General features: G+C 49.8%; 1 protein-coding gene across 1 annotated transcript; it reads right to left on the bottom strand.

The window, feature by feature from the left end:
• Positions 1-2,628: 2,628 nt before the first annotated feature.
• On the bottom strand, positions 2,629-6,571 carry LOC126543593 (sn-1-specific diacylglycerol lipase ABHD11-like). The gene is made up of 3 exons (XM_072286719.1): positions 5,993-6,571; positions 4,782-4,966; positions 2,629-3,580 (listed from the first exon to the last, which is right to left on the bottom strand). The coding sequence occupies exons 1-3, from the start codon at positions 6,080-6,082 to the stop codon at positions 3,283-3,285; spliced, it is 573 nt and encodes a 190-aa protein (XP_072142820.1). The 5' UTR covers positions 6,083-6,571; the 3' UTR covers positions 2,629-3,282.
• Between the last annotated feature and the right edge of the window lie 20,565 nt (positions 6,572-27,136).

Here is a 27,136-nt window from a genome sequence, read left to right on the forward strand (position 1 = left end):
AAATCCTCAACTGCGTGTTCTCGTGTTTTAGTTGCTTTATCTCGTTATTAATGGCAGTCTCCCCGCCAGCCCCCGGGCGCACGCCATCGACCACGTCTGCCCAGCTCACCGTGTTTGTCTGGTTTGCTGAAGAGGATGGCCTAGTTCTCACGCACGCACTCACGCACGCATCTGTGCGCACTCACGCACGCACAGATGAAGGCATGCACACACGCCACGAACGCATACACGCGCTCGCGTGTATGCAATGCAAATACGGAGGCACTTGCACGCGCACACTCCCTCTCCCTCGCACGCACACATACTCTCTCTCCTTCGAACGCACACACACACACACACACACACACACACACACACACACACACACACACACACACACACACACACACACACACACACACACACACACACACACACACACACACACACACACACACACACACACACACACACACACACACACACACACACACGCGCGCGCGCGCGCGCGCGTACGCACGCACAGAGAGAGACACACAACGCGCACGCACAGACATCCATGTACGCACAAACACTCACACATTTGTTCGCAATCGCACATGCTGAAACTCGAAAACATGTTGCCACGGGTACACGTTCACACGCGCCCACGCATGCACCGAAAGGGCGCGCACACGCGCACGCGCACGCAGGCACGCACACACGCCGCGAACGCTCACACACGCATACACGCACTCGCGCGCATGCCAACGCAAATACGGAGGCACACGCCCACACACACATAGCGCACAGGCCCATGCAGCCATACCCAAGCACGCTCAAGACATGCACGCACACAACCACTCTCTACAATCTCCGCTGCCTCTCAAAACCTGCGCGTGCTAACAGACTTCATAACACTCCGTCTACCATTACCATCTCAATGCCAACTGCAATAAATCGCTTTATGGTTTAAATTTGGTGCATCTTCAAGTCAATGTGCCCTCTACCGGGAGGGTGCAAAACGATTTCCTACTGTCGTGGGACTTCACCGCCCCTCTCTGACCTGCTTTAACTGCGCTTTAACGCACCACCAATGTTCCGACTAAGTGCCAGAATGCACACGTTGTTAGAAGGGACTACCGCCTTGTTGTAGTCGAAACTTTTTGACCTTCGGTCAATATTCTGAAATATCATTTTGAAAAAAAATTTTCCCCTTGAGTTACACTTGTGCATTGCTGTGAAGTTCCGAAGGAGAATGTCCAGAATTCCTGGACATGTAATGACTGAAATGACTTGTAATTACTAGTAATGACTACGAAATGATCAATATGTCTAACAACAACCCGTAACGACTACAATTGATTATAAATGACTATGCTTAGTAATGACCAGTAATGACTAATGACTGAGATGACTTGTAATGGCTACTAATGACTATGATATGACCAACATGTCTAACGACGGCTTGTAATGACCACAATTGATTACAAATGACTAAAAATGCTTATCAGTGAGCAGTAATGACTAACAGAAAGAAGAGAAACAGGCGAATTATAAGAGGAGGAAGAGTAGGCTTTCGCCGTTCACCTCTTAAGAGAGATCTTAAGAGGTCCTGTAATTTTTTAATTCTCCATTCTCTTATGCGTTCCGCCAAGTGGCCGATATTACCACGATAACTCACAGCGCGGCGGCGTTGGTGCCAATGAACAAACGCTAGAAGAGCGCAAAATAAAATGGATCGTTATGAAATAACGATCCAATTCAGTTTCAACGCAAGAAAGGGAAAGGAAAAAGAAAGCTAACAAGAGAGGCGTCGCGCAAGCAAACACACCGGATATTATGTAGGTTAAAATTAATTCATAGCACTGCATACACAAAACGCAATAATGTGGACACCTTACCGGTGGCCACGAAGTTTGTGCCAGGCTACACAGCCCACGCTGCTGAAACGGCTGGTTACGCAGGAAAGAAAGAAACTATAAGTGCGAGAATGCAATTAAAACGGCACCTTCGAATGGTCGTCTGTATCAGAGCGCTCGGCAGCACTACAAAGGTCGTGTGAGGTGGCAACAACTACACTTATAGTGCGAGCACCAGCGGGTTTCGTGTGACGGCACTGAAGCCTAATTATCGCTTACTATGCCCGCTTTTTCTAGTAATAAGAGAGCACCTCGCCAGGCTTAGGCATTGCGAACGGACAAGCGCGCTCCGACGGTCGCGCGCGGACGATGGAGTCTGCCAAGTATCGAGGCGGCGCCGAAACAGCTGAAATTTCAAGCGAAACTCTCTTGCTCCCGAGGAACGCAGGAGAGTCAAGTTCACAGCCGTATAAGCGCTTCTATGTCGGACGCACTGCTCGCAAAGTGACCAAATATGGCACGTCGCGACTTGACCCCGCTAAGGTCTCGGGTCATCTAGCGCGATGAAACATTCATTCATTCATTCATTCATTCATTCATTCATTCATTCATTCATTCATTCATTCATTCATTCGGCATTCCGGAGGCCCCTACTACGGCGTGCCTCATTATGAGGCACGCCGTAGTAGGGGCCTCGTAGTAGAGGCAGCCTCATAGTTGGAGCCCGTAAAACCCAATAACCTTTTTTCTTATTTACGATTCGGAAAAAGCATTTTATTGAAATCCGTTAATGGATGTCCTCCTTTTTTTCATATGTCTTACTGTCTTTCTCCTCTCGTCAACGTGAGCGCGTTGGAACGAACCAATATTGCGTGCATAGAGCCCAGATACTACAGAAGTCACGCGCGATTGTTCCGTTCTTTTATTTCTTTTTTCAGACGATGCACTTGTGAGCGGGTTCCGTCCTCACGTTCAACAAACTAATCGCAGCCAGGAATTTTATTGGCGTGTTAAATAGGGGTGGACAGGTGGGGAAGGAGCTTGATTACTACATATATAGAAATACGCCTATATCATGCGTGTATTTCCAATGGACAGGATCACACGTAGAAACATAAGAGGGGGTGGCAAATTGTTTACGATCACAGACCACTCTCCACATTGCTTCAGCGCTACAGCAAACCTTCAATGATACACTTTTATCCCGAAGGAAAAGTGCCGAAGAGTAATTAATGTTAGACAAAAACGGCACATCAACGGGTAAAAAAAGGGGGGCGTATACTATAGCCGGCCCCAGTTTGTCGACACACTCATTCCTGTTAGGCGCTCAGCACCGACCGCGGACCCTTCTTCCTGTTACGTCGCCGTTACATCAACCTTCGATGATGCACTTCTAACCTGAAGCAAAAGTGTCAAAGAATAATTGAGACTGCACGAAACGCACGAAACGCACGAAACGCGCTCAGGAATGGGTGGAAATAGTAGTCGACGGCCCCGACTTTGTCGACACACTGGTTCTATAGCTCGGCGCACAGCACCGCCGAATTCGCGATCGCGCCTCGCGCTGTCCTCCTTGTTCTTCCTCATTCAAGCGGCGGACAGACGTTTCAGCTGATTCCGGGCGACGCGCTGTCATGAAGTCCCTGACCAAGTCGACAAACTCTTCTCTCTTGTCGTTGTAGACCCAGTGGTTGGCGCCTTTTATGGTAACGACGCGCGCTTCGGGAAACGTCTGCTTGATGGCTTTCGCATCCTCGTCCCTGCGAAGACGAAGCAGTCTCGGTTTACCTAAGCCAAACTCCAATGCACGCGCGCAAGACACAATGTACACGTTCGTCTCGGTGGTTCGCAAACTTAACTCTAAAAGGCGCAACCGTATTCCACGTTCTTTGCTTCCACGTGAGTGCTAAGGATTCCCGGGAGAGACCGCTTTCAGGCATGTGTGCTATAACGCTTGCAATAACTGAACCAAAACTTTCGTGATGCTGATTTGTCCATTTCCAGGCGCCTAGCGTAAATTTTTTTCTTACTATCTGTGTTTTTTTCTTGCAGTGGCAAGGTTTGGGACGCCTTCAACAGCGTTAGCGCGCAAATTTACTGATTACGTTCACGCCAAAATCTTGACTGTCCCGGCAAAATCATTCGCTGAGACACCAAGCGTGTCCTGACACAGTGCCGTGATCAGTTTTCCGGTTTCATTTTATGATCATTTGAACGGCAGAGGAATTGGTTACAACTCCCATGCAGACCATGGCTCCAAAGCCAAGGAAAAATTGCAGTTGAACCCTCCATTTATCATAATAACGCGAGACAAGCGTGAGCAGAAAGTAACAAAAATACTGGCAAAAGTACAAGGTTGAAATCTCACAATACTAGACGCGCCAACAAGTTCACAATTGTCAAGACAAATTAACAATCAGCCCCTTCTAAGGTGTTCCGTTTATTTCCAAGTTCGCTGTTCACTCGTGGCAGGTGCTCTGGAATTTCACGACACGGTGCTATAGAAATTACACCAGGTACAATAAATTCCCAATTTCCTTGCGTAGCTGAATTTTCGGGTGTTCATAATTCGCTCCTACACATGCATCCCTCACTAAATTTTGGGTGCGAGGGCTGGGCTTCCCATTCTTCAGCGACGCATAAAACGTTCGGCACGCAAGCCCCGCCATGACAGCCGTGAATCGTATAATGCTGGGCAGAGTGCGCAACGAAGGCAACCACCCGAGAGAGCGAGAGATGTTAGCCTCGAGAAATGTCTGACATACTACTGCAGAACGCTATGGTGAAATGCCAACTGAAAATAAACAGACGATAAGAAAACAACAAAATAGAAGGAAGAAAGACTAAAAAGTAATTAGCGAATTTCATTTCAAAAAATTTTAAGGAAAGAAGCTACAAACGACACCCATTCACTGTTATCGCATCCCTTTTGTTAGAGGGCAACAAGCAACGCGCTCTTACGTGATGTAGACAGATCTGTCGGCTGAGATGAACAGTGCTTCGACGTGGGAGATTTGGTTGTTGAGGTAGTGAGCATCGCACAGTATCTCGAGTTTCTGTCTGATGACCTTGAGGTTGGGCTGCCACTCGTACGTAAGAGGTCCCTTGCGCAGGTTCGCTAGCAAGTAGCTGCGGACGTAGGGTTTCTGCCGGGAAAATGGTATAAACGTGGCCTCAAAGAAAGAAAGAAAGTCACAGCAGATTTGTGCAAGCTTCCAGAACGACAGCCCAATTGCCATCGGAGCTTTTAAACTTTTAAACGTGGGACGCGCAACTGCCAAAACAAGCCTCTTAGCGATTTCCTCCAAATGTAAACTCGGTGTTACGTCCAGGTCTCCCAGGACAACGGGCAACGTTCCACGCACTTCACGTAACGCCATTGAAGTGACAAAAAAGAAGAGTGGTGGGTAATTATCCCAAAGTACCCCTAATTAACCTACTATACTTAAAGCTGGGCCCACACATCACGCCCAACGTGTCTTCCATTCTCTCCAAATACAGAGTCCACTTCCTACGGGAATTTCGCAGACCGACTGGCGAAACCTTTTCACGAACACAATTTATATTTCGTAGAACTTGATGCAACATGTTCGTAAAATTGTGAAACGAACCCCGATTCGTAAAAATTATGAAAAGACATTTGGGAGAGTTGGCAAGTTCGTTTATGGGCATATGTCTCTATTAGTAAGCGCCCGCGCATGCGGCCTTGATGTATGCAGCAAGACGTGTTGGAAAGTCACCAAGTCACGTGCCAAACTCAGATATAGAAACGAAGCGCTTCGCCCGTGTCAGTTTTTTTTTTCTTCGTTCTCGCGTCTCTTCCCGCGCTAGCTGGCTGTGATAGATAAATACTGCGCCCAAAATATCACGTTATCAGGCTCATGTTTGCTTTACATATTCCTTGGCTGAGCGAAAGTAAAAAAGAATAACAGGCATAACTCATGTCTTCGTCTCCTGCACCACACATCTAATAAAAGAAGGAAAAAAAGAAACACCTTCAGAATCTTTACGACATGACAGCATGAGCTAGTGCCCTTAACACAAACAGTGCTCTTTTGCTCTTCTGCTTAGGCTATGCGCGTCTAAATCAAAGCATTCGGTTTGACTAACAACTGACCAATGTTTATGAGCAACCGGCTAAATTCTCTTTCACGAGAAGGGCGATTACTCACGGTCACTTCCCTGCTGAGGTATTCATCGGCCAGCTGAAGAGCCTGATCGAGGCTCATGTCCGGCGACAGCAACGACAAGATATGTTCCATCGCGTTTATTTGCCAAGGCAGCCATACACTGAACAGGGCCGGCGGTAGGGCGCTCGGCGCGATGTCCACCACAACCAGGCGCTCCACCGCAGAGGGCTGCGAGAACGTGAATTGGAGCGACAAGAAGACGACGAAAAAAAAAAAAAAAAAGAACGAAGAAAGAAGAGAAAAGAATTCGGCGGAGACACTTAAGACTTCCTTACGTGCGGGAATGTGAAAGCGTTACACCGTTTGTAGATTTCGGAACGTCATGAACGCGCTCATTATACACACGCGCGATGTGGTGCCAGATCCTCCCGCACTGGCTGCGCCGTCACGTGACCAATGACGTACTCGTTAGGACGCGCCTTTAGTCAGCCACATGGCTGTGACGCGACGTGTGCAAAGAGGCGATCACTAAGCACACCTCATATATAGCAGGGCACAACCGTGGAGCCGTCGTGGTGCGGGGAATTGTGCTCGTCTCGCATCCCGGTGGCTCGGGTGCGATTCCCACTCAGATCGATGCGTACGAAGTTTTCTTTTCGACGCCTGTACTCTCCTTTATTTACAGAAAGTTATCAGAGAAATTTGGCTGAATCCGAACATGTTTTGACGTGCTTTTACTCTTTACGCCGTCGGCCGTTTTTTGGCGCAATCGCTTGGTCGCATCGCCATCAACGACGCCGGACTTTCGCGTAACCGTGCAGTCTAGGGAGAAATCAGGAAGCGAATTTTTTTAGCTCGCGTATAACTGTAAACTGCAGACGCTGCATTAAGCGAGTTATGTGACGCTCTACGCAGTCAGTTCGTATGATGCGGCGTTCCCCGCTGCTGTGTAGCTGCATCCGAGGCAAAGTGTGTGTGCATTACACGGCCAGCATGCCGAGAGAACAGTATTCCAGCCAACATATAACGTTCGTGAACATTACGCCTCATCCCGCATAGCTGTCCCGCCGAACAAGAAACAGAATGAGCGAACTTACAACAAGCACGGTGGTACCCTCGGCAAAGAAATGGACTGACGGTACTGAAGACGACAAGATCCAAGGCATGCTGAAGCATCTACATTGACTGACCTCAATTCATGCGATTCTTTCCGATCTCCGGACGCTGGCTTTAAAGTGAGCAGTAAAACGAAGCCGCCTAATCGCAGTTCTTGCAGCCTTCTAAAGGTCATTTTTTTTTTCGAGAACACACCCGCATCTCCTTCATCTCTAGGAGGCCAAAATAAGCCTCCTGCCTGAAGAGGTGGAAGAAACAAAAGCTCAATAGAAAACTTAAGCAACGAATCGCCCTTCTCACCATACAGGCCCTAGATTACGCGGAGCAACTTAGGCAAAATTGGCACACCTTTTGTGGCAGCATACAAGGGACACTGAGCACCAAGAAAATCTGGCATCTCCTACGCGCTCTCTTAGCTTCCGATCGCACCAAAACGTAACAGATGCAAGATCTGCGGAGATTGATCCACAATCATGCTGGATCGGAGCATGATCTCCTTCGTGAGCTGCAGCAAAAACTTAGCAGCGACAAGTCCAATTCATCAGCGAGCGGAAAGACGTATGACGGCACACCAAACCCAGATCTCGATCGACCATTCACCCAGGCAGAGATCCACGCAGCCTTAGCCAAACTCACTAGAAACACTAGTCCCGGCAAGGACCGAATAAGTAATAAGCGCCTATGCGCAACCTCCCGCAATCTGCCACAACAGCACTGCTACAGTACTGCTACTACTGCTGGAAAAAGAGGTACCTACCAGCAGCCTGGAAGCATTCGGAGGTCACCGTGATCCCCAAACCCAACAAGCCCCTTTGCATCGAAAACCTCCGTCCCATTTCCCTCACATCCTGCGTGGACAAACTCCTCGAGCACATGGTGCACGAACGGATAACGCCATATCTCGAGGACAACGGACACTTGCCGCACACCATGTTCGGATTCCGACAGAATCTGTACACGGAGGACGTACTCCTGCTCCTCAAAGAATACTTGGTTGACTACCTCGATCACAGACGCAAATCATCAATCCTGGCAGTCGACTTAAAGGGCGCATTCGACAACGTGGGCCACGAAGCCATTTTCCGCAACCTCGAAGGTACAGGCTGCGGAGCCCGGATCGATAACTACATCAACAGCTTCTTGACACACCGAACAGCAACAGTAGGCTTCTGCAACCTCCGCAGTGATAAATTTCGGCTACCCAACAAAGCAACCCCACAAGGATCAGTTATTTCACCCCTCCTTTTCAGTATCGCAATGATCAAGCTACCGAAACAACTGAACGCCATCCCAAACCTATGGCATGCCCTTTCCGCCGACGACATCACGCTCTGGATCAAAGCACCTACTACTGGACAACAAGAACGCAATCTACAAGAAGCCGTCGATACTATCGAAAGATACCTCGGAGACAGCGGTCTCCAATGCTCACCCGAAAGGTCGGAGCTTCTCGTCCCGAGAGCACGGACACGAGGAAGACCACCCAACTATATCGAACCTTATCCTAGCATCTGGCTAAACGGAACCAAGATCCCTATAGTCGACCCTCTTCGCGTACTCGGACTTCACATCCACAAGGACGGATCAGGGGCGGCCACTCTCACGCTTCTCCAACTCACAATGTCACAAGTTACGCACTGGATCACAAACCAAAGAAGCGGACTCAAGGAGCACGACACACTAAGCATAATTCACGCTATCCTAACTAGCCGTATCACCTACGGAACTCCCTACTTGGCGCTCAAGCCGGCTGAAATCAAGAAGCTCAATGTTGTCATTCGAAAGGCAATCAAAGTAGCCTTGACCCTCCCACCCATGGCATCAACGGAGAAACTCCTCAAGCTCGGCGTCCACATACGTGGGAAGAGTTTGTTGAAGCTCACAAAATCAGCCAACTAGAGCGGCTAAAGCTCACACCCACCGGACGTGCAGTTTTGCACTACCTCAACTACAGTGAAAGCTACATTCCAGACACAGACCAGAAAGCAAGAATCGTACCTGCAGTCAGCGACTATATCAGCGTTGCAAGTAAACCGCGCAAAATGCATCCCACTTACCATAAGGAGCGTCGGCAAAGCAGAATCCACGCACTCAGCAAGAAATGCGGGAGATATTTTGATACGAGGTACAACCATGCTGCCCGATATATTAAACGAAACGCCTTGGCACTAAGCGTCACGGACCACCAAGGCAAAGAACTCGCAGCGGTCACCATCCGAGCAAGAGCCCCCGAGACTGCAGAGGAAACGGCAATCGCTCTAGCAATAACAACTTGCCCTGGAGAAACAGTAATCCTAACAGCCTCCCAAGCAGCAGCTCACAACTATCAAAAAGGACGCATATCAGAAACCGCACTCAAAATACTTAGAAATCACATCGCACGTGTCCCGCTCCCCGACACCCACATCACCTAGGTTTCAGGCCATCAGGGCATGACAGGAAATGAGGCGGCACACGCCACCGCCCGCGAGCATATCAGCCGGGCTTTCCTACCATCCCACACTATAGGCCGGCCACCAATGTTGATGACATTGCCCTAAACTACTCGGAGCTTCTGCAACACCACCGACTCAGCAGAAGAACGTACGCTTCACCGCACAAGAATCTGAGTAAAGAGGAAGAAGTCATCCTCCACCGCCTACAGACAAGCACCTACGTACACGGAATAACCATGCACAGACTATATCCTACGCAGTGCTCGTACACATGCCCCCATTGCGATGTCCCAGACCCTCTGCAACACATGGTCCAGGATTGCCCACTGCGTGAACACATTTAAAGACCCTACCTCACAAGCTCCACAAGACAACTCCAATGAAGGCCGCCTCATAGAGGCACAAGAATAGCGCCCCAACTGACCGCAGATCCGCATGACAACTGAAACGTGGGAGGCCAAGCTTTCCTCTGGTGACCTGGCCGACCAACACAGTCTAGTTGCCCAGGCCAAGGAGGCAGCTTAAGCCAGAGGGTTCTTAGAATAAAGAATCCTCCCACCTAGCGTGAACCGGATTCTAACTCGGTTTACCGTTTCAGAAAATAAAAGTTCAGTTATCTCTCCCTTTTCGAGAACGCCTTGCGGCCGGCCCCCAGCTTCTACTTCCCTGTTCCGCATCGACAATCCGTACATGTCTTCGCGGACAATACCTTCCCTCAGTGTGCAATGCTGACGTTGAGGGCCAGTTTCTTGAAATATGTGTACACAACATCGAACTGGTTCGCGGCGTCATGAGCACTGCTGCAGGATTGTGCATATACAGCTCTTTTCACGCCTATTTATCTGTTCTCGTTATCCTGTAACCCTATATTCTTCCCTCGAGAAGAGCACGTAAAATCAGGCTATATAGATCCCGCTGGCTAAAGCTCACCTTCCATCGAATAACTTTTCTTCTTGCGGCGCGAGCGAATACATGTGCTGTAAAATAATTTGCACTCTTAAATGTGAATAAGGGTGTAAATAAACTTAAAACGCATATCGTTACACTATTTTCGGGATGTAACCGCGTGTGAGTTATAGGCCGATTTACACCATTATATGACTTTAAGTGTGTATACTGTCTTACAATGCGTCCTGTCGCCATTTAGCTCCGTCTTTTTTCCACATGTGGTCATAAGCCTACACGTGCTTTCAGCAGCATACGTCGTGGCCGCCGTATACCCATGATGGTGGTATATCGGCCGCCAAAACTAGCCTTCACCTGCCGTAGTAGCCCTACCTATCATCGAGAAGGAAACTCACCCGGTTATCACTTTTTCATGAAATTGACTAACCCAGAATTTTTTTTGATTACCTTTTTATATCACCCCCTTGCGTATCACCGCGAATCGAGCACAACGTCAAGATACAAGTATCAAGCTGCCGTACAAACTTCTTCTTAAACTCATTCCTGCCCTAGAAAGCATCCGAATGGAGCCACTTTCCCGCCTCGGTCGCCAGCAATCCGGATCATTCATCTTTTCAGAGTGCTGTATCTAAAATTGTACAATATGTAACCACACCTCTCTGTAACGCCATCAGGCATTGAGAGTATTTTAAGTAAGTGAATAAATAAATATAGCCCAGCCACGCCAAGTCGGAAACTCCTCTTTATTTTTACAAAGTGCGCTATTTTCGAGGAATACCTCAGTGATATTTTGCGCAGCTGGCTGACATACTTGCAGCATATAGATTACGAGGGTAATAAATACTTTCCGAGCAATATAGATCGCTGTGGTCCGTAATTTCTTCGAGTTTGAACCGCATCAGCAAGCAAGTTGTCGAGCCAGAGGCGTATCGAGTTGTTACAAGGGCGATAAGAGTTGTTCGCAGGGGCGTATCCACCGTTGGCACCCCAGTAGCCTCAGTACATTGTCTACACTTGGACAAATCTGAACACGGGCTAACCTGTTGTAGAGGCTGCACGTATAACATGAGCGATCGATGCTGAGCCAATCAAGAGCGACCACGCTATGCCGGCACAACTATACACACACACACACACACACACACACACACACACACACACACACACACACACACACACACACACACACACACACACACACACACACACACACACACACACACACACACACACATATATATATATATATCATCAGCCTGGTTACGCCCACTGCAGGGCAAAGGCATCTCCCATGCTTCTCCGGAAACTAACAAGATAACTTATTAACTCCAGCTCCAGCTCCAGCTACCCCGGTCATGTACTAATTGTGGCCATGTTGTCCCTGCAAACTTCTTAATGTCATCCACCCACCTAACTTTCTGTCGCCCCCTGCTACGCTTTCCTTCCCTTGGAATCCAGTCCGTAACCCTTAATGACCATCGGTTATCTTCCCTCCTCATTACATGTCCTGCCCATGCCCATTTCTTTTTCTTGATTTCAACTAAGATATCATTACCCGCGTTTGTTCCCTCACCCAATCTGTTCTTTTCTTATCCCTTAACGTTACACCCATCATTCTTCTTTCCATAGGTTGTTGTGTCGTCCTCAATTTAAGCAGAACCCTTTTCGTAAGCCTCCAGTTCTCTGCCCCATACGTGAGTACTGGTAAGACACAGCTGTTATACACTTTTCTCTTGAGGGATAGTGGCAACCTGCTGTTCATGATTTGAGAATGCCTGCCGAACGCACCCCAGCCCATTCTTATTCTTCTGATTATTTCAGTCTCATGATCCAGATCCGTGGTCACTACCTGCCCTAAGTAGCTGTATTCCCTTACCACTTCCAGTGCCTCGCTACCTATCGTAAACTGCTGTTCTCTTCCGAGACCGTTAAACATTACTTTAGTTTGCTGCAGATTAATTTTTAGACCCACCCTTCTGCCAGTGAGCATATATATATATATATATATATATATATACTTCTCAAGCTTGTCAACCCTATTTTCTTTTTGAATGGCGGTCTTGCGTGCACGTTGGTAAAAGGTAAAAAGGTGTTCACGAAGGATTGTGAACGACAGAAACTATTGTAGCCAACATAATTCATAAAAAAGAGACTAGTGAAAGATGGAGAGGTTACAATAAATTTAGAGCGTATCCCGGCATATCCCTCCAAATTATTGATTAGGGCGAAAGGCAAAAAATACGAAGAAGAAAGACTAATAAAATAACAAGAATAATAATGAAAAATAAGGAGTAGATGACTAATTTTAGTAAGGCCCTACAGACTACACATGGGCACACATTCATTAAATATCAATAAAGCCTGTGCCACGCAGAAACGTCACAATCATGTTTGCAGCGCGCTAGGCAGAAGAAGCGCCCTCTCAAGGCGTGCAACACAAGGCGTGCATCGGCATGGACATTCAAGAGAACTCGTAAAGCGGCAGTCTTTCGAGCGTGTAGGGCGCTACAAAGTTTGAAATCCGCGAGCCACGGGACCTTTCGAGCACGTTTGGCACTCTTGCTGAATGTCTAAACTGGCGAAGTCATCACCGAAGTGTGACGCGGGCTCTCGCTGACCTTTGTGACGGCGAGCTTCATGGCCGCCCGTCCGCCCATGCTGTGTGCTACGAGGGCCACCCTGTGCAGGCCCCGATCGTGCAGGAACAGCTCGAGGTCGGCGCACATCAGCGCGTAGTTCATGTCGTCCGTGTGGGGGCTGTCGCCGTGGTTGCGCAGATCCACGGCGAACACCTGCGCTTAGAGACTGATTAATTACTTAATTCATTCATTCATTGGCTGTGCAAGAGCATTGTTATTGTAGTAGATGTTGATTTATTGCTTAACGCGAAGACAGGCTATGCTAGAGCAGACTGCTTTACGGAAGCGTTTGGGTCCGCCCTCATTGGCTGTTAAAGAGACATTAAATCGACGTGGACTGTTTAAATACCATCCCAGGAACCTCGCAACGCTTGTTTCGAGCCAAGAAAAGACTTAGTTTACGAGAGAATTGCATCTGAAGGGTCCGAATACTTTTTTTTTGTAATTCAAATCTCCCGCCACACAACCGGCGGGAGCGGCAACGTTGCATGCGCCATCACACAAGACGTTCATTTGAGGCCGTGATTTGAGGGATCGCCAGCCGTTTGTGCGCAGGCGCGAGTAAGAGCGGGCGCGAGAGAGAAAATCTGGGGGCTTTGGCTCCTTGAATATAAGACTCTGCCTGGCACTACGGAGGAAGTTTCTTAGCGCGCGTTGTGTTCGTTTGTCCCCACTGTCGAGTTTGTTTACGCTCAGCCGCTGGCTGCCCGCGCGGTTAGGCAGCGGGCGCGGACGCCCCTTGCAAGACCGGATTAAGAAAAAGGGGGACCCTGGGCTAATGCCCATGCAGGCCCCCTTTCCCTATACTGACCCCCCCCCCCTCACATGTCGCCTGTTACGCTACTGGAAATATGCCATGTTTCATTTTAATTCCACCAAACTAAAAAGAACGAAGTGCGGTCAATGGGATTATTATTATTGTTATTATTATAAGAAAAACAACAAAACTTGCGTGAAACGCGTGCTGTTGTAAACACCAACACATATGTTCACTTTGTGATTAATCTGCATTCATTTTTCAGCAAAAGCTAGGCTTTAAGAAAAGGTTTAGTGCACTCAAGACGAACAAGAACGTAGAAAAGACAACACAGCTCAAATGTCGATCCTTCTGAAGTTTGGCTTTGTTTGCATCACTAAGTTTAATCCCGTGAGGAGACGCATGGTTGTATCCAAAACATTCTTTATTAAAATTCAAGCATCAGACTGCAGTAATTATACACGTTACTCTCTAAATATGCAATAGATTTATAATGTACTTAAGGCAATACAAATACTATAAAAATGCACTAGAATACAGATGAAAATTACCAACTGTAATTACAAAACAATATTTGAAAACATTTTCGTTAAAGGTAAGACAAGCAAGGACGACACCAAATAAACGAGGCACTAACAAAAACAACAAAAATACAGTTCCTTATAAGCACGCTAAGTATCACAAGAAGAACAAACAAGAGACGAACAACGAAGATTTGCATTTCTTGAATTAGTCTGCTCAGCGTTTCATTGGCAACGTTGAGGCTGGGAGGCGACACAACGAACTTATTGGAACTATTAATGTATAGCGCAAACAGTCCTCTTTTAAAATGGCATCTTTCGCGCCTTCGCTTTGGCGAAATCAGATATAGTCTGTTCGAAGGATATATCGCGGAGGAGGTCATTTTCAATGGACATGATAGCAAGCGAGTTCACCTTGTCGTCAAGGGGGCTCGAACGAAGGCGATTTTTTTATCTGCAACAACTTGGAAAACGATCGTTCGGTCTCACAGTTTGCCACGGGTATGCTTAGGTATGTTCGCAAAGCAATAGAAAGGTTCGGAAACACATCAATAAGCTTTCTTTCGTGCAGCAGCTTCATTATTCCCAAGGGACTCGTGTCCTGGCACACGGAGTTGTGCAGAAAGTTCGCAAACTGAACGATTTCAGCGGAAAATGCTGGCTCCAAATCATTTTTGTAGGTTGTCACCAACTTCTCAGCCTGCTGTGCCAGAGAGGCCTCGCTCCCAACTTCTGTCAGCAATTTTAAGAATCCGAACCTTTCGCAGAGTTGTGTGTATACAGCCTTTCGCACTCGCAAAGCAGGGCCTAGACTGTCAAGTATGAGAAGAGGTTTATTGGCGGCTCCTAAGGCAAAAGCGCAGCGACCGGGAACGGCGAGACAGCCCGAAGCACTGTCCAAGAAAGGCGACAGTAATCAACAGCGCGAGCGGAGCCGAGCCGCGCGTTGGCGATGTGTCTGTGCCGCGAGGCGCGTCTTCTTCTTCACAATCTCCCCCCGGACAAAAAAGAGCCATCCTGGCGCCTTAAGAATCAGGAGGGAGAGGGTCGTGGTAGGGCTTGAGACGCGAGACGTGAACAATGTCACGTCCACGCCGGCGCAAGTCTTCAGGTGGTGACAGTGGCTCAATTAGAAAATTCACCGGAGATGTTTGCTCCAAGACTCGGTAAGGCCCTTCGAATTTTGGGACGAGTTTCGAGGAAAGCCCCGGAGTCTGGAAAGGCACAGACAACCACACAAGAACGCCTGGAGCGTAGGTGGTGTTCGGAAGCGTGTCGGTGCGGTTTTCTTTCTGGCGCTGCTGTTGCTCGGCCGTAAAGGAGCGCGCTAGCTGGCGGCATTCTTCTGCCTGTCGGGCGACGTCGGACACAGGTAGACACTCGGAGGCGTCAGAACGGTACGGAAGGAGCGTGTCGATGGTATGCGTAGGCTGGCGGCCATACAGGAGGAAGAAAGGTGAAAATCCCGTAGTGGCCTGGATCGCGGTGTTGTACGCGAACGTGATGAATGGAAGGATGCGGTCCCAGTTACCATGATCAGATGCCACGTACATCGACAGCATGTCACCAAGTGTGCGGTTAAATCGCTCTGTGAGTCCATTAGTCTGGGGATGGTATGCCGTGCTTGTCCGATGAATAATACGGCATTCCGAGAGCAAACTTTTGACGACTTCGGAGAGGAAGGCGCGACCTCGATCGCTGAGGAGTTCTCGAGGTGCGCCGTGTCGAAGCACGAAGCGATGTAGAACGAAAAAGGCTACATCCCGTGCCGTAGCACTTGGTAAAGCAGCAGTTTCGGCGTAGCGTGTCAAGTGATCAACAGCAACTATGATCCACCTATTGCCGTCTGGCGTCATAGGAAGCGGGCCGTATAGGTCGATGCCGACGCGATCGAAGGGTGTGGCAGGGCACGGGAGCGGCTGCAAGGCACCAGACGGGCGTAAAGGCGGCGATTTGCGGCGTTGACAGTCAAGACAGCATCGAACAAATTTTTGTACAAAATTGTACATGCCGCGCCAGTAGTAGCGGTGGCGAATTCGTTCGTACGTCTTGAAGACTCCGGCGTGGCCACACTGTGGATCGTTGTGGAAAGCGGCACATATTTGTGACCTTAAGCTGCGGGGAATCACCAGAAGCCACCGACGGCCTTCAGGAGAGTAATTGCGTCGGTGGAGCAGCTGGTCACGAATGGCAAAATGAACTGCTTGGCGTCGGAGGGTTCGGGATACAGGGATGGTCGATGATCCAGAAAGATAGTCGAAAAGAGAAGCGATCCACGGGTCACGACGTTGTGCGGTGGCAAAGGAGTCCATGTCGAGAGATGAGATGGAGTGTGCGGAAGTTGTTCCGCAGGCCGAGTCTGGAGGTAAAGGTGAACGAGACAGGGCGTCGGCGTCGGAGTGTGTTCGCCCACTGCGGTATACGACGCGAATATCGTACTCCTGGATGCGTAATGCCCAACGGGCTAGGCGGCCAGTGGGATCTTTCAAGTTGGCAAGCCAACAAAGCGCGTGGTGATCTGTGACCAAGTCGAATGGGCGCCCGTACAGGTATGGTCGGAACTTGCCAAGTGCCCATACTAAGGCCAAGCACTCTTTTTCGGTCACGCTGTAATTGGCCTCAGGCTTCGTCAGCGTGCGACTCGCATAGGCGACTACGTATTCGGGGTAGCCTGGCTTTCTTTGGGCGAGGACGGCGCCGAGACCGACCCCGCTGGCATCTGTGTGTACCTCAGTTGCAGCCGACGGGTCGAAATGGCGAAGAATAGGTGGGGAGGTGAGAAGACGACGCAGCGTAGCGAAGGCGGAGTCACATGCAGGGGACCAGGAGGAGAGGGTGGTGTCACCGCGCAGAAGCTGAGTCAATGGCGCCATGATCGATGCGAAATTCCGAACAAAGCGCCGGAAATATGAGCATAGGCCCACAAAGCTCCGAAGTTCTTTGATGGTCTGAGGCTTCGGAAACTCAGCGACTGCTCGAAGTTTTGCAGGATCGGGTAGAACGCCGTGCTTGGACACAACGTGGCCTAAAATGGTGAGCTCTCGCGCGGCGAAGCGGCACTTCTTGAGGTTGAGTTGGAGGCCAGCGTTCGTTAGACAGGTCAAAACAAGTCTGAGGCGGAGCAGGTGAGTCGGAAAATCAGGCGAGAAAACCACGACATCGTCGAGGTAACACAGACATATGGACCACTTGAGGCCACGCAGCGTGTTGTCCATGAGTCGTTCAAAGGTGGCAGGGGCGTTACAAAGCCCGAACGGCATTACGTTAAATTCATATAAGCCGTCAGGCGTAATGAATGCGGTTTTCTGGCGATCGGATGCAGCCATCGGTACCTGCCAGTACCCCGAACGCAAGTCAAGGGACGAAAAGAATTCTGCTCCCTGAAGACTGTCGAGGGCGTCGTCGATGCGCGGCAAAGGATAGACGTCTTTGCGCGTTACCTTATTTAGCCGACGGTAGTCGACGCAAAAGCGAATAGACCCGTCCTTCTTGCGAACGAGAACGACAGGCGATGCCCAGGGACTGTGCGAAGGTTGAATAACGTCACGGCGCAGCATATCTTCGACTTGGGTGGTAATGACACGACGCTCTTCGGCCGAGACGCGGTAGGGTCGTTGACGTAACGGCTGATGTGAACCGGTGTCAATGTAGTGCTGCACTTCCGACGTGCGGCCCAAGTGAGGTTGTGAAACGTCGAATGAACTTCTAAAGTGGTGCAGGAGATCAAGAAGGTCGGCGCGTTCGGCAGGTGTGAGGGTATCGGCGATGGCACTCGAGAATGCATCCTTGGACGTCTCTTCAAGCGCGGAAATCGAAGACGACGGGCCGGAGTCGACATCAAAAGAGTCTCCGGGGACGTCAACTAAAGACGAAGAGTCGAGGGGTTCCACGATGCCAACGCATTCACCAACGAGCAATGTAATAGGCGCACAGAGGGGATTGCAAAAGTATATATTGCTACAGCCGCCAGCCATGTCAAGTGTTGCGAAGGGTAGTCGGAGAGATTTACGGTTCATGAAGACGTCGGAAGGTGTGAAGAGGACCGTTGCATCAGTGATGGCATCGCAAGAGACGGGTACGAGAGCGAAGGAGCCAGGTGGAATATCTGTGTCCTCGCACACGGTAAGTTTAGAAGGGCGGTCACAATCTTCGTGCAAGGGTGCGTCACAAGGGGAAAATTCAACTTCGGCGCGTGCGCAGTCGATCACGGCTTTATGACGGGATAAGAAGTCCCATCCGAGGATGACGTCATGCGAGCAGGTGGGAAGAACAATGCACTCGACTATGTAAACAATGCCGTGAATAAGCACACGTACAGTACAGGCTGCGTGCGGAGTGACGTGCTGAGCGCTTGCCGTACGAAGCGACAGTCCAGAAAGCGGCGTGGTCACCTTGCGCAGCGAACGGCACAGTTTGGCGGCTATCACAGAAACGGCTGCGCCGGTATCCACAAGAGCGAATGCAGGAACACCTTCTACACTAATTTCGACCACGTTAGCAGGACAGGCGCGAGGACTTGGACAGTTCGAATGGGGCGCAGTTCTTGCCTCGTGAACTGCGACGTTCAGTTTTCCTGGTCAGGTGGTGCGGGTCGCCGACGCATTGGGGAGAGCGAGCGTCGGCGAGGGGATGGCGAGCGACGCGAAGGAAATTCTGGAAGGTCAGCACGAGCATACGGTTGAGGGGAAGGAGTGGCGTATTGGCGAAAGGGCTGGCTGCCGTACTGGAAGGGCCGAGAGGCGTCGCCGAACGCTTGAGGCCGACGTCGGCAATATCGGGCGACGTGTCCAGGAGTGCAGCAAGAATAGCAGATGGGACGATTATCCGGCGTCCTCCAAGGATTAGCTCTCGGTGCGGTCCAAGATGCAGCATGGGCTTCCGGTGGCACCGGTTGGGAATGGGTCGCGAAAGACGCAGGCGGAGGCCTGCGTACTGCCTGCGCGTACGTAAGAGGCGCGGCCACAGGCTGGACTGGCTGCGCATAGGTGGGAGGAGTCGCGACAGGCTGCACTGCCAGAGCAGAGTTGAGATTCGTGGCTGCAGGCGGCTGATGGTGTGCGGAAGGGACAACTTGAGCGACCTCTTCGGAGATGAGAGTGCGGAGCGTGTTTGGAAGACGGGAGGTGGGCTCCTGAGTGAAGGGGACTAAAGAAAGTTGGCGGGCAACTTCCTCACGCACGAAGTCCTTGACCCGTTGAAGTAATGAGCATGGGTCGTACATGCTGTCAAGGCTTGCCACCAAGTCGTCGCTGCCGAGAGCACGCCGAGTCGAAGCGCGTTGCTTCCGTAACTCATCATAACTTTGGCATAGGCTGACGACTTCGGACACAGTGCGCGGATTCCTGGCTAGAAGCATCTGGAAAGCGCCGTCATCGATGCCCTTCAGTATATGGTGAATTCGCTCAGCTTCGGGCATTGCCGCGTTGACTCGTTTACACAGGTCCACGATGTCTTCAATGTAGCTCGTGAATGTTTCTGCCGTCTGCTGTGCTCGGGTGCGCAAGCGTTGTTCAGCGCGCAGTTTGCGAACAGCGGGTCGGCCGAACACTTCTGTAAAGGTTGTCTTGAAGATGGACCATGTGGGTAAGTCACTTTCGTGGTTGTGAAACCAGAGTTGGGCAACACCAGCCAGATAAAAGATGACGTGGGTTAACTTGGCTGGATCATCCCACTTGTTGTGCGCGCTCACCCGTTCATATGACGCCAACCAGTCTTCTACGTCTTCGTCGTCTGCACCGCTGAAGATCTTGGGGTCGCGTTGTCGTGCAACGCCGGTGCAAGTGACGGACTGTGGCGTCGGCGCCGTTTGGGATGAGCTGTCGGTCATGGCGGGCGATAGCGTTCTTGATCGCAGCTCCAGGGTTACAAGCGACGGGGTTTGAGTCCCAGCACCTCCACCAATTGAGAAGAGGTTTATTGGCGGCTCCTAAGGCAAAAGCGCAGCGACCGGGAACGGCGAGACAGCCCGAAGCACTGTCCAAGAAAGGCGACAGTAATCAACAGCGCGAGCGGAGCCGAGCCGCGCGTTGGCGATGTGTCTGTGCCGCGAGGCGCGTCTTCTTCTTCACAAGTACAACATTGTAGGTCTATACGATAAACTTCTTTCTACCTTGTAGCGCACTATCGCTTTTTCCGTCCGGGTGCTTACTCAAAACGATGCATTTGCCCTCATCCTGATAACATTGATTGGCACTTAGCGTGCGTGCTCTCTCTTCGAAGGTATGAAAGAGAGGTCGCAAAGAATTAACAAAGCCTTCTAGAGAGCTCAGCAGGTCTACAGCAGTTGAAATGTCTAGGCCTGGTTTCTGAAGTGCTACGCTCGTTTTGTCAAATTGCTCCAAGATTTCACTCCAGAAAATTGCCATGAATGCAGTCTCTAGTTTCGTCATTTTCTTGTAGAGAGAGTGCGCTTTCTTCCTAGTGTCACCATTTTCTTCCTCGTTCTTTGCTATAGGTTCAAGGCAACACAAGACTGCATTGAAAATTTTCAGAATGGCCTTACATGATTCCGCGTGTCTTGACCACCTGGTCTCAAAGAGACTTTTCAAAACAAGCTGCTGGCCAGTTCCGCCCATGCTGTCCAAAAGATACCTCCATCGCTTAGGTGAGGCAGCAAAGAACACATACAGTCTCTGAATTACAGTGAAACATTTGACTGCCTCAAGGCAACTGTCAACGCTGCACGCGCCAGCTAAGTTCAGTGAATGCCCAGCACACGGGACGTAGACTGCCAATTCATTCAGGTGTTTGATTTGAGCTTGCAGTCCTTTGTATTTTCCTGACATATTACTCGCATTATCATAAGCTTGGCCCCTACAATCATCAATTGAAATGCCATTGTTTGTCAAGAGAGACATCCCGATATCGAAAAGATACAATCCGGTATGCGATTCAATTGGAACAAATCCAAGAAAGCGTTCGTACACTTTCGCATTTAAATAGTATCGTAAAACAACTGACAGCTGATCAACGTGAGTAAGGTATGGAGTCGAATCAACGATTAAAGAGAAGTATTTTGCGTGTTTCACTTCGTCAACGAGACGTTCCTTGAAAGCCTTTGCCATATTCTCGATAAATTCATCACCAACGGTTTTTGACAGATACGGTGGGTGAATTTTTCCTTTGTTCCCGTAGCGTTTGATGTGCTCCTCTAGAAAGGGATCAAACTTGGCAATGGCCTCAAGCACTCCCATATAATTGCCATTTCTCTGTGAACCAAGCATCTCCGCACTGCCCCTAAACGCTAGGTTGCGCTCAGCTAGAAGCTTAGCTACAACGACTACGCGCTTCAACACCTCTGTCCAGTAAGCGGTCTCAGTGACAAGATGCTTAACCAACTCCTTGTCAATTGTGCTGCTCAAGTTAGAGCGGGCGAGGCATGCTGCCACGTAGTTCCGGTGCTCGACGCTATTTTGATGTGCGCAAAACTTTTCTTCTGCTCTTTTAGAATCAGAAAAGCCGTGCGTGGTGAAAGCACTGGGGTTGCTTGAAATCAAAAATAGTCTGCACATGAAACAGTAAACGGAACCTTTGGACTCCGAGTACATTAACCAGTGTCGCTCGTACGCCTCCCCATTTACAGCCTTTCGCACGAAAAGATGAGGTGACATATAGCGTTTCTGAGTTTTGTATTGACTTTTGGAAGACGGAGAATTTCCTGCCCGATTTTGAAAATACAATGGCCCTTTCTCAAGGCATACTCTCCGAAAGCTGTCAATAATAACGTCCGGCCACTTAGCAGGGTCATTTCGGAGAATCTCGCAACGTACCTCTTGCTGCGGGGGTGTCTGACTTCTCTGTTGCCGCAACGAGAAGCCGTCTCATTCGTCCTGCCGAGGCACACTTTGTGGGTGGGAACATGATTATTTGAAGCCAAAATAACAGGAAACAAGTGAGTCGGTTCTTGGAGTGTTGTTTCCTGGCGCTTGTCAGTAGAAGGAGGCTCATCGGGGAGGTTTGGCACCTGTTGATCAGCAGTAGTAGAAATCGGGCGTGGCGGACCGGACACCTGTATCTCTGTGGCAGGGGCCCGGCCGAGTAGCATAGACGTTGCTGACTGTGGAACAGGACTGGGCTCGGTTAGCGTCGGTTGCTCAGAAATGTGGACGACCGAGCTTGGCACCGTTTTCACAGGATCCAGAAAACCAAGATGAGTCAAACTTTGCTCCTTGCCAGGAAACCACGGTGATGTAGTTGGCAAGTCCTCCACAGAAGCACAGTCGGTACTATTGGGAGTCTGACACGGACTCTGGGTAGAGCGATCATACGGCTCCGCGGACGCTGCATTCGGTATGTACTTTGTCATCTTTGGTAGCTTCTTTTCACGCTCTTCTCTTTCTAACTTCGCCTTTCGTTTAGACGCACCACTTTGATGCTTCCGACCGAGCATTTTCGCATGAATCGATGCTAATTGTTCACCGGGCACTTCGTCAGTCTGACGCGATAGCAGCTGTCCAATGGTGGGCATCCCGATGACTGATGCACGCTGCCTGGATGGCCCGTGGCTAGTCGAGAGTGGTGCGTCCCCCGGGAGCTCCTCAGCGGGCGGGCTTATGCAAGCTTAACCGGTGGCTTGGGGCTGAATCGCAGCCCGCGATCTACTTCCTTTTATAGACGCGCGCCGCGTCTGTCTGTTACTAGCGCCAAAGCCGGCGTTCACATACGCATAGAGTTCCTTGTACAAATTCCCTCCTTCTCCGTACAAACTCACTCCTTCTCCTGTTCCAGTCTCGTCTTCACATTGGCTAGGAGCAATCGTCTGTCCTGGGAGGTTCTAGATTTTTCTTTCGCCCTGTCGACGCCGAGCGCGAGAACGAACGGGAGAGGGCACTCTAGCGCGGGTGAAGTTACGCGCCCTCCGTCGACTCTGAGTCATCTTTTTCTTCTTCTTTTAGGAAAGTTCGGCGGCCTGTCTGACCTACTTTTTTCCGTCGAGCGCGCGCGAGGGTGCGCAGCCCCTAGGCAGGAACAGGCCCTGGAGACCGTCCTATGTGTCCAGCTCTCCAACTTCACCCTTCACTCTTCCACAACCCTAGCCCGAATAGTGAACATTCCATGCCCCACGGCACGCTGACAAAAGCACGTGTGACGTCTTCTTTCCTTTCCTGCCTAGACTCTGCAATCAGACTCATCATCATCTGCTATCGCACTCATCCTCTCGCGTCCAAATCACCATCACGGTAAAGAAAAGTTGAATGGGAGGCACTGTTGGGTACTGCAGCACATCCTTTCTATGAGAAGGAGAGCGGCGGAACTGTTTGAGAGGTGGAGGGTGGCGTGGTGGTTACGGAGGGCAAGGGAGATTTAGGTCCTCATCCCACATTACATGTTTTAGGTGTTTCCCCCTTGCCCCTCCTCTCCAGACAGCACTGGACAGACGGACTGACAGGAAACCCCGAAAACTCTTCCAAGCAAACGCACCAAGCTTCGTAAGAAAGAGGGTCCCGCCGGGGTGGCGGGGGATTCCTGTTTTTGCAGCTCGACAAGCTCTCCCCAAATGATCAGGCTAAGCGCATGCTGTTACATTAGGCGGGGAACCCGTCTGTTCGTTCTGGTTTTCTCGCTTCATACATGGCGCTTGAAATTCCGTTGCCCATGGTTCCATATACTAAGCAGGTTAGAATAAACGGGCCCTCTTCTCCTACTGTCTGAGGTGAGGCCCTGGGCTGCAGCCCCATTAGTCCAATGTTCTGACTGGTGTTGTATAAGTCGCAGGTCGCTTTTTTCGTCGCGATGATAGATTGAATTTTTTACAAGCACTGCTCCAGGAGGGCACATTTAACCGGCAAACGGATGCCTCACGAGAGCACCTGAGGTTATAATAAAGCAGGCGGCGCAGGATCTCCAGGACACCCAAGGGGCAGCCGGGGATCAAAGCTGGAAGCAGAATGGCCCGTGGGTTGGGGCCGCGGAGGCCGAAGCGTGCCACGGGGTGTTCGCATAAAAAAACTGTCTGTCCGCGATAGCGGACAGCCGATCTTATACACCCCTGGCACGCGCAGGCCTTTCCGATCTCCAACCCACGGACCAGTTCGGGTTCTAGCTTTGTTGTCCCCGTTGCCGCTTTGGTGTCCTGGAGGCGCCACCAATCATGCGAAATAATGACACCTTGTTACAATTAGTAAAAAACACGAGTGAATAAATATAATTACGTCCAGCCGCCAACTTGTGACGCAAAATTCAGCACTACCGCGCCCCACGAATTTTTTCCATATATGCGGCCCAGGCTCTACTACAGTCGCTACTGCTCCCACAGAAACATCTGTGATGTTATTTACAAGGTACATCGCCGTAATGCGCGAAAGAGCTACGATCCGCCACGACTGACTTGGCACGAGCGCCGCAGGTGCGAGACAGTCTGTCCGACACAGCGGTCGCCAAATCGGGCGTCAGTGCCCACGGCTTCACCTATTTTACAGCGCCGGCAGACAGGGTCCGAGCGTAAACAAATTCGACCACACTATGCGCGATGCCGGCACGCCTAGGGACAAACGCCTACAACAAGAGCTTGGAAACCTCCTCGGTAGTGCCTTGGCAGAGTCATATATATATTCAAGGAGCAAAAGCCCCCAGATTTTCTCTCTCGCGCCTACTCTTACTCGCGCCTGAGCACAAACGGCTGGCGATCCCTCAAATGAACGTCTCGTCGCAATTGCCCTCTTTGCTGCCGTCGGTGAGTAAAATGGCCCCCGACAGGCGGCGATACCAAGCCAAGACATAGCCAAGGAAAGAAACCATTTATGATAATTCAAAGGGAAGCTCATTACTTTTCGAAGCGAGATCGAGATGCCTTAGAACACGCACCTATAAAGCGAGATATAAGAAGGAAGAAGAAGCATGTGCTTGCTGCGAGAAAGCTAGGGAAACGACGGAGCATATTTTATTAGAATGTGAAGACGTCTACCCAGCGGTCGATTTAGGCACCACTGGCCTCCTTGAAGCCCTTGGGTTCAGCGGGAGCAGTGGTAAAGCAAACAGGTCCGCAAAAGACATTAGTAAGAGGCGATTGGAGGATTGGTGGAAGAAAAGTAGGGAAACGACAAAAGACCGAGACGTACAAAAGCACAATTCGCAATAGGGGATCAGAAAGGTTGGACGCGGTAGTTCATAGTGTTTTTTTTTTTTCTTTTTTCATTGGTTAACCTAGGTAGGATATTAGGCAGCATAGTAGCAAGAGCTTGGTGGCGCAACCCACCGCCCCGTTCCAAAGGGGACGCTCATAACATCCATCCATCCATCCATAGCGGTGGACTCGCCGCTGCACATGGAGGAACCGCTGCAGCTGCTTTTTGGTTTAGTTGCGTAGACCATTCGGGCATCCCGCGACATCACATGGAAGTTGAATTCTCTGCTACTTGCAGTTTGTGCTAGTTTCGCGAGCCAGCAAAACCAGCGCATCACCACGCGATAGCGGAACTACAGAAACGCGAAAGCGTGGGCGGTTCAGAGTCGAGCGAATGCAAACCCTTTCTACCGCCCGCGTCGTTGCCAAGGGTAATTTCAATGAATTCTCTTTTCTTAAAAATTGAAATAGAACGGGACAAGTAGCATTTTATTTCGTATTACAATATAAGGATGGTTTCTGCAACGAGTGGTTGAGTACTAGTGACAGAATCTAACTGAGGAGTGCTTTCGTCATCGGGCAAGTACTTGAATGTCCCGGGGGAGTCCCTAATCACGTCGTGCATTTACCTCAATTTCTCCATTATTAAGGCTCTGATCGCGATAATATTGGCGCCTTAGAGATTCTAGAGCACTAATCTATCACCTTAGCTGGACTTAATGTTTGCCTTTAGTGTCTCTTTAACGCTGCGTGTTTTTTTTTTTTTTTTTTTTTAATCTGTAACAATCATATGCATGGCGCTACAGTCGATTCGTGTGCATGACAACGGTTGTACTGATATGCGTTCGGTGTTTCATGGCCATGTCAGTTTGACGTCGCTGCGCACTAAATTAAAAAATAAAAGTTCGTTTGAAGCCCAACGTGGCGGCAACCAGGAGTTTAAGAAAAACTCAAAGGACGGTTAAATAAAACAACAACAACCTAAAGTTGAGCCTTCATATTCCTCAGCAACAATAAACCTATTACCGCGAAATTAATAAAAAATGTAGTTCTGAAAAATTATTACGTTGGCCTAAACTGATTCAGTGCTTCTGTTTAGTCTCCCTTTAATCCTTTCAGTGCCGGGTTCTCTGACGTAACTCCAGCGTCAGATTTTGTTTTCTCCGATACCATAAAACTAACGCGACGGTTTATTTTTAGTTACGCACAAAGGACCAAAAATGACACGGAGAAGGAAAAATATTCTCTCGGTATGGTTTTTACATTCCTATCTGACGTCAGTGACACGGCGGGACAGAAACGCAAAAACGTACCGGTGCGGTAGTGAAACTAAAAGGGTCCTTAAAAAAAAAAATTCGGGCCGAACCATTCATATGGTGGCGGATTAGCCAGTGAAGCTGTTTAAATTATTAGGTTTCCTATTATAGATAATACATTCACACACACGTATACGACTATATATCAACCTTATTTATCTTATTTCGAAACGATGGTTATCACGGCTTATTCTCCGGCCGTGCGCACAATGCGTGGTCCTCCCATTTTTTTGTTTCATTTTTGTTGGAGTTGCAACTGTTGCAGGGGTCTACCTCTATAATGCACAATCCGGTTCTTACAAACCGCGGCAGCTACCGCGGCGCACGTCCTCGTGTTTTCCGGCCACAACAGCCACGCCGTTGTGTCGAGTGCAGACGACAGCAGACGCAGCTAAACAGACGCAGCCGACGGCAATGGCGACCAGCGCGGGTGC

The sequence above is a fragment of the Dermacentor andersoni genome, chromosome 3, assembly GCF_023375885.2.
Source record: "Dermacentor andersoni chromosome 3, qqDerAnde1_hic_scaffold, whole genome shotgun sequence".
Taxonomy (NCBI): Eukaryota; Metazoa; Arthropoda; class Arachnida; order Ixodida; family Ixodidae; genus Dermacentor; species Dermacentor andersoni.

Coding starts and splice junctions, on each gene's coding strand:
- LOC126543593 (XM_072286719.1), bottom strand. CDS start 6,082: ATGGAACATATCTTGTCGTTGCTGTCGCCGGACATGAGCCTCGATCAG. Junction 4,967..5,992: donor ACCTCAGCAGGGAAGTGACC/GTGAGTAATCGC, acceptor TTTTCCCGGCAG/AAACCCTACGTCCGCAGCTA. Junction 3,581..4,781: donor GACAGATCTGTCTACATCAC/GTAAGAGCGCGT, acceptor TCGTCTTCGCAG/GGACGAGGATGCGAAAGCCA.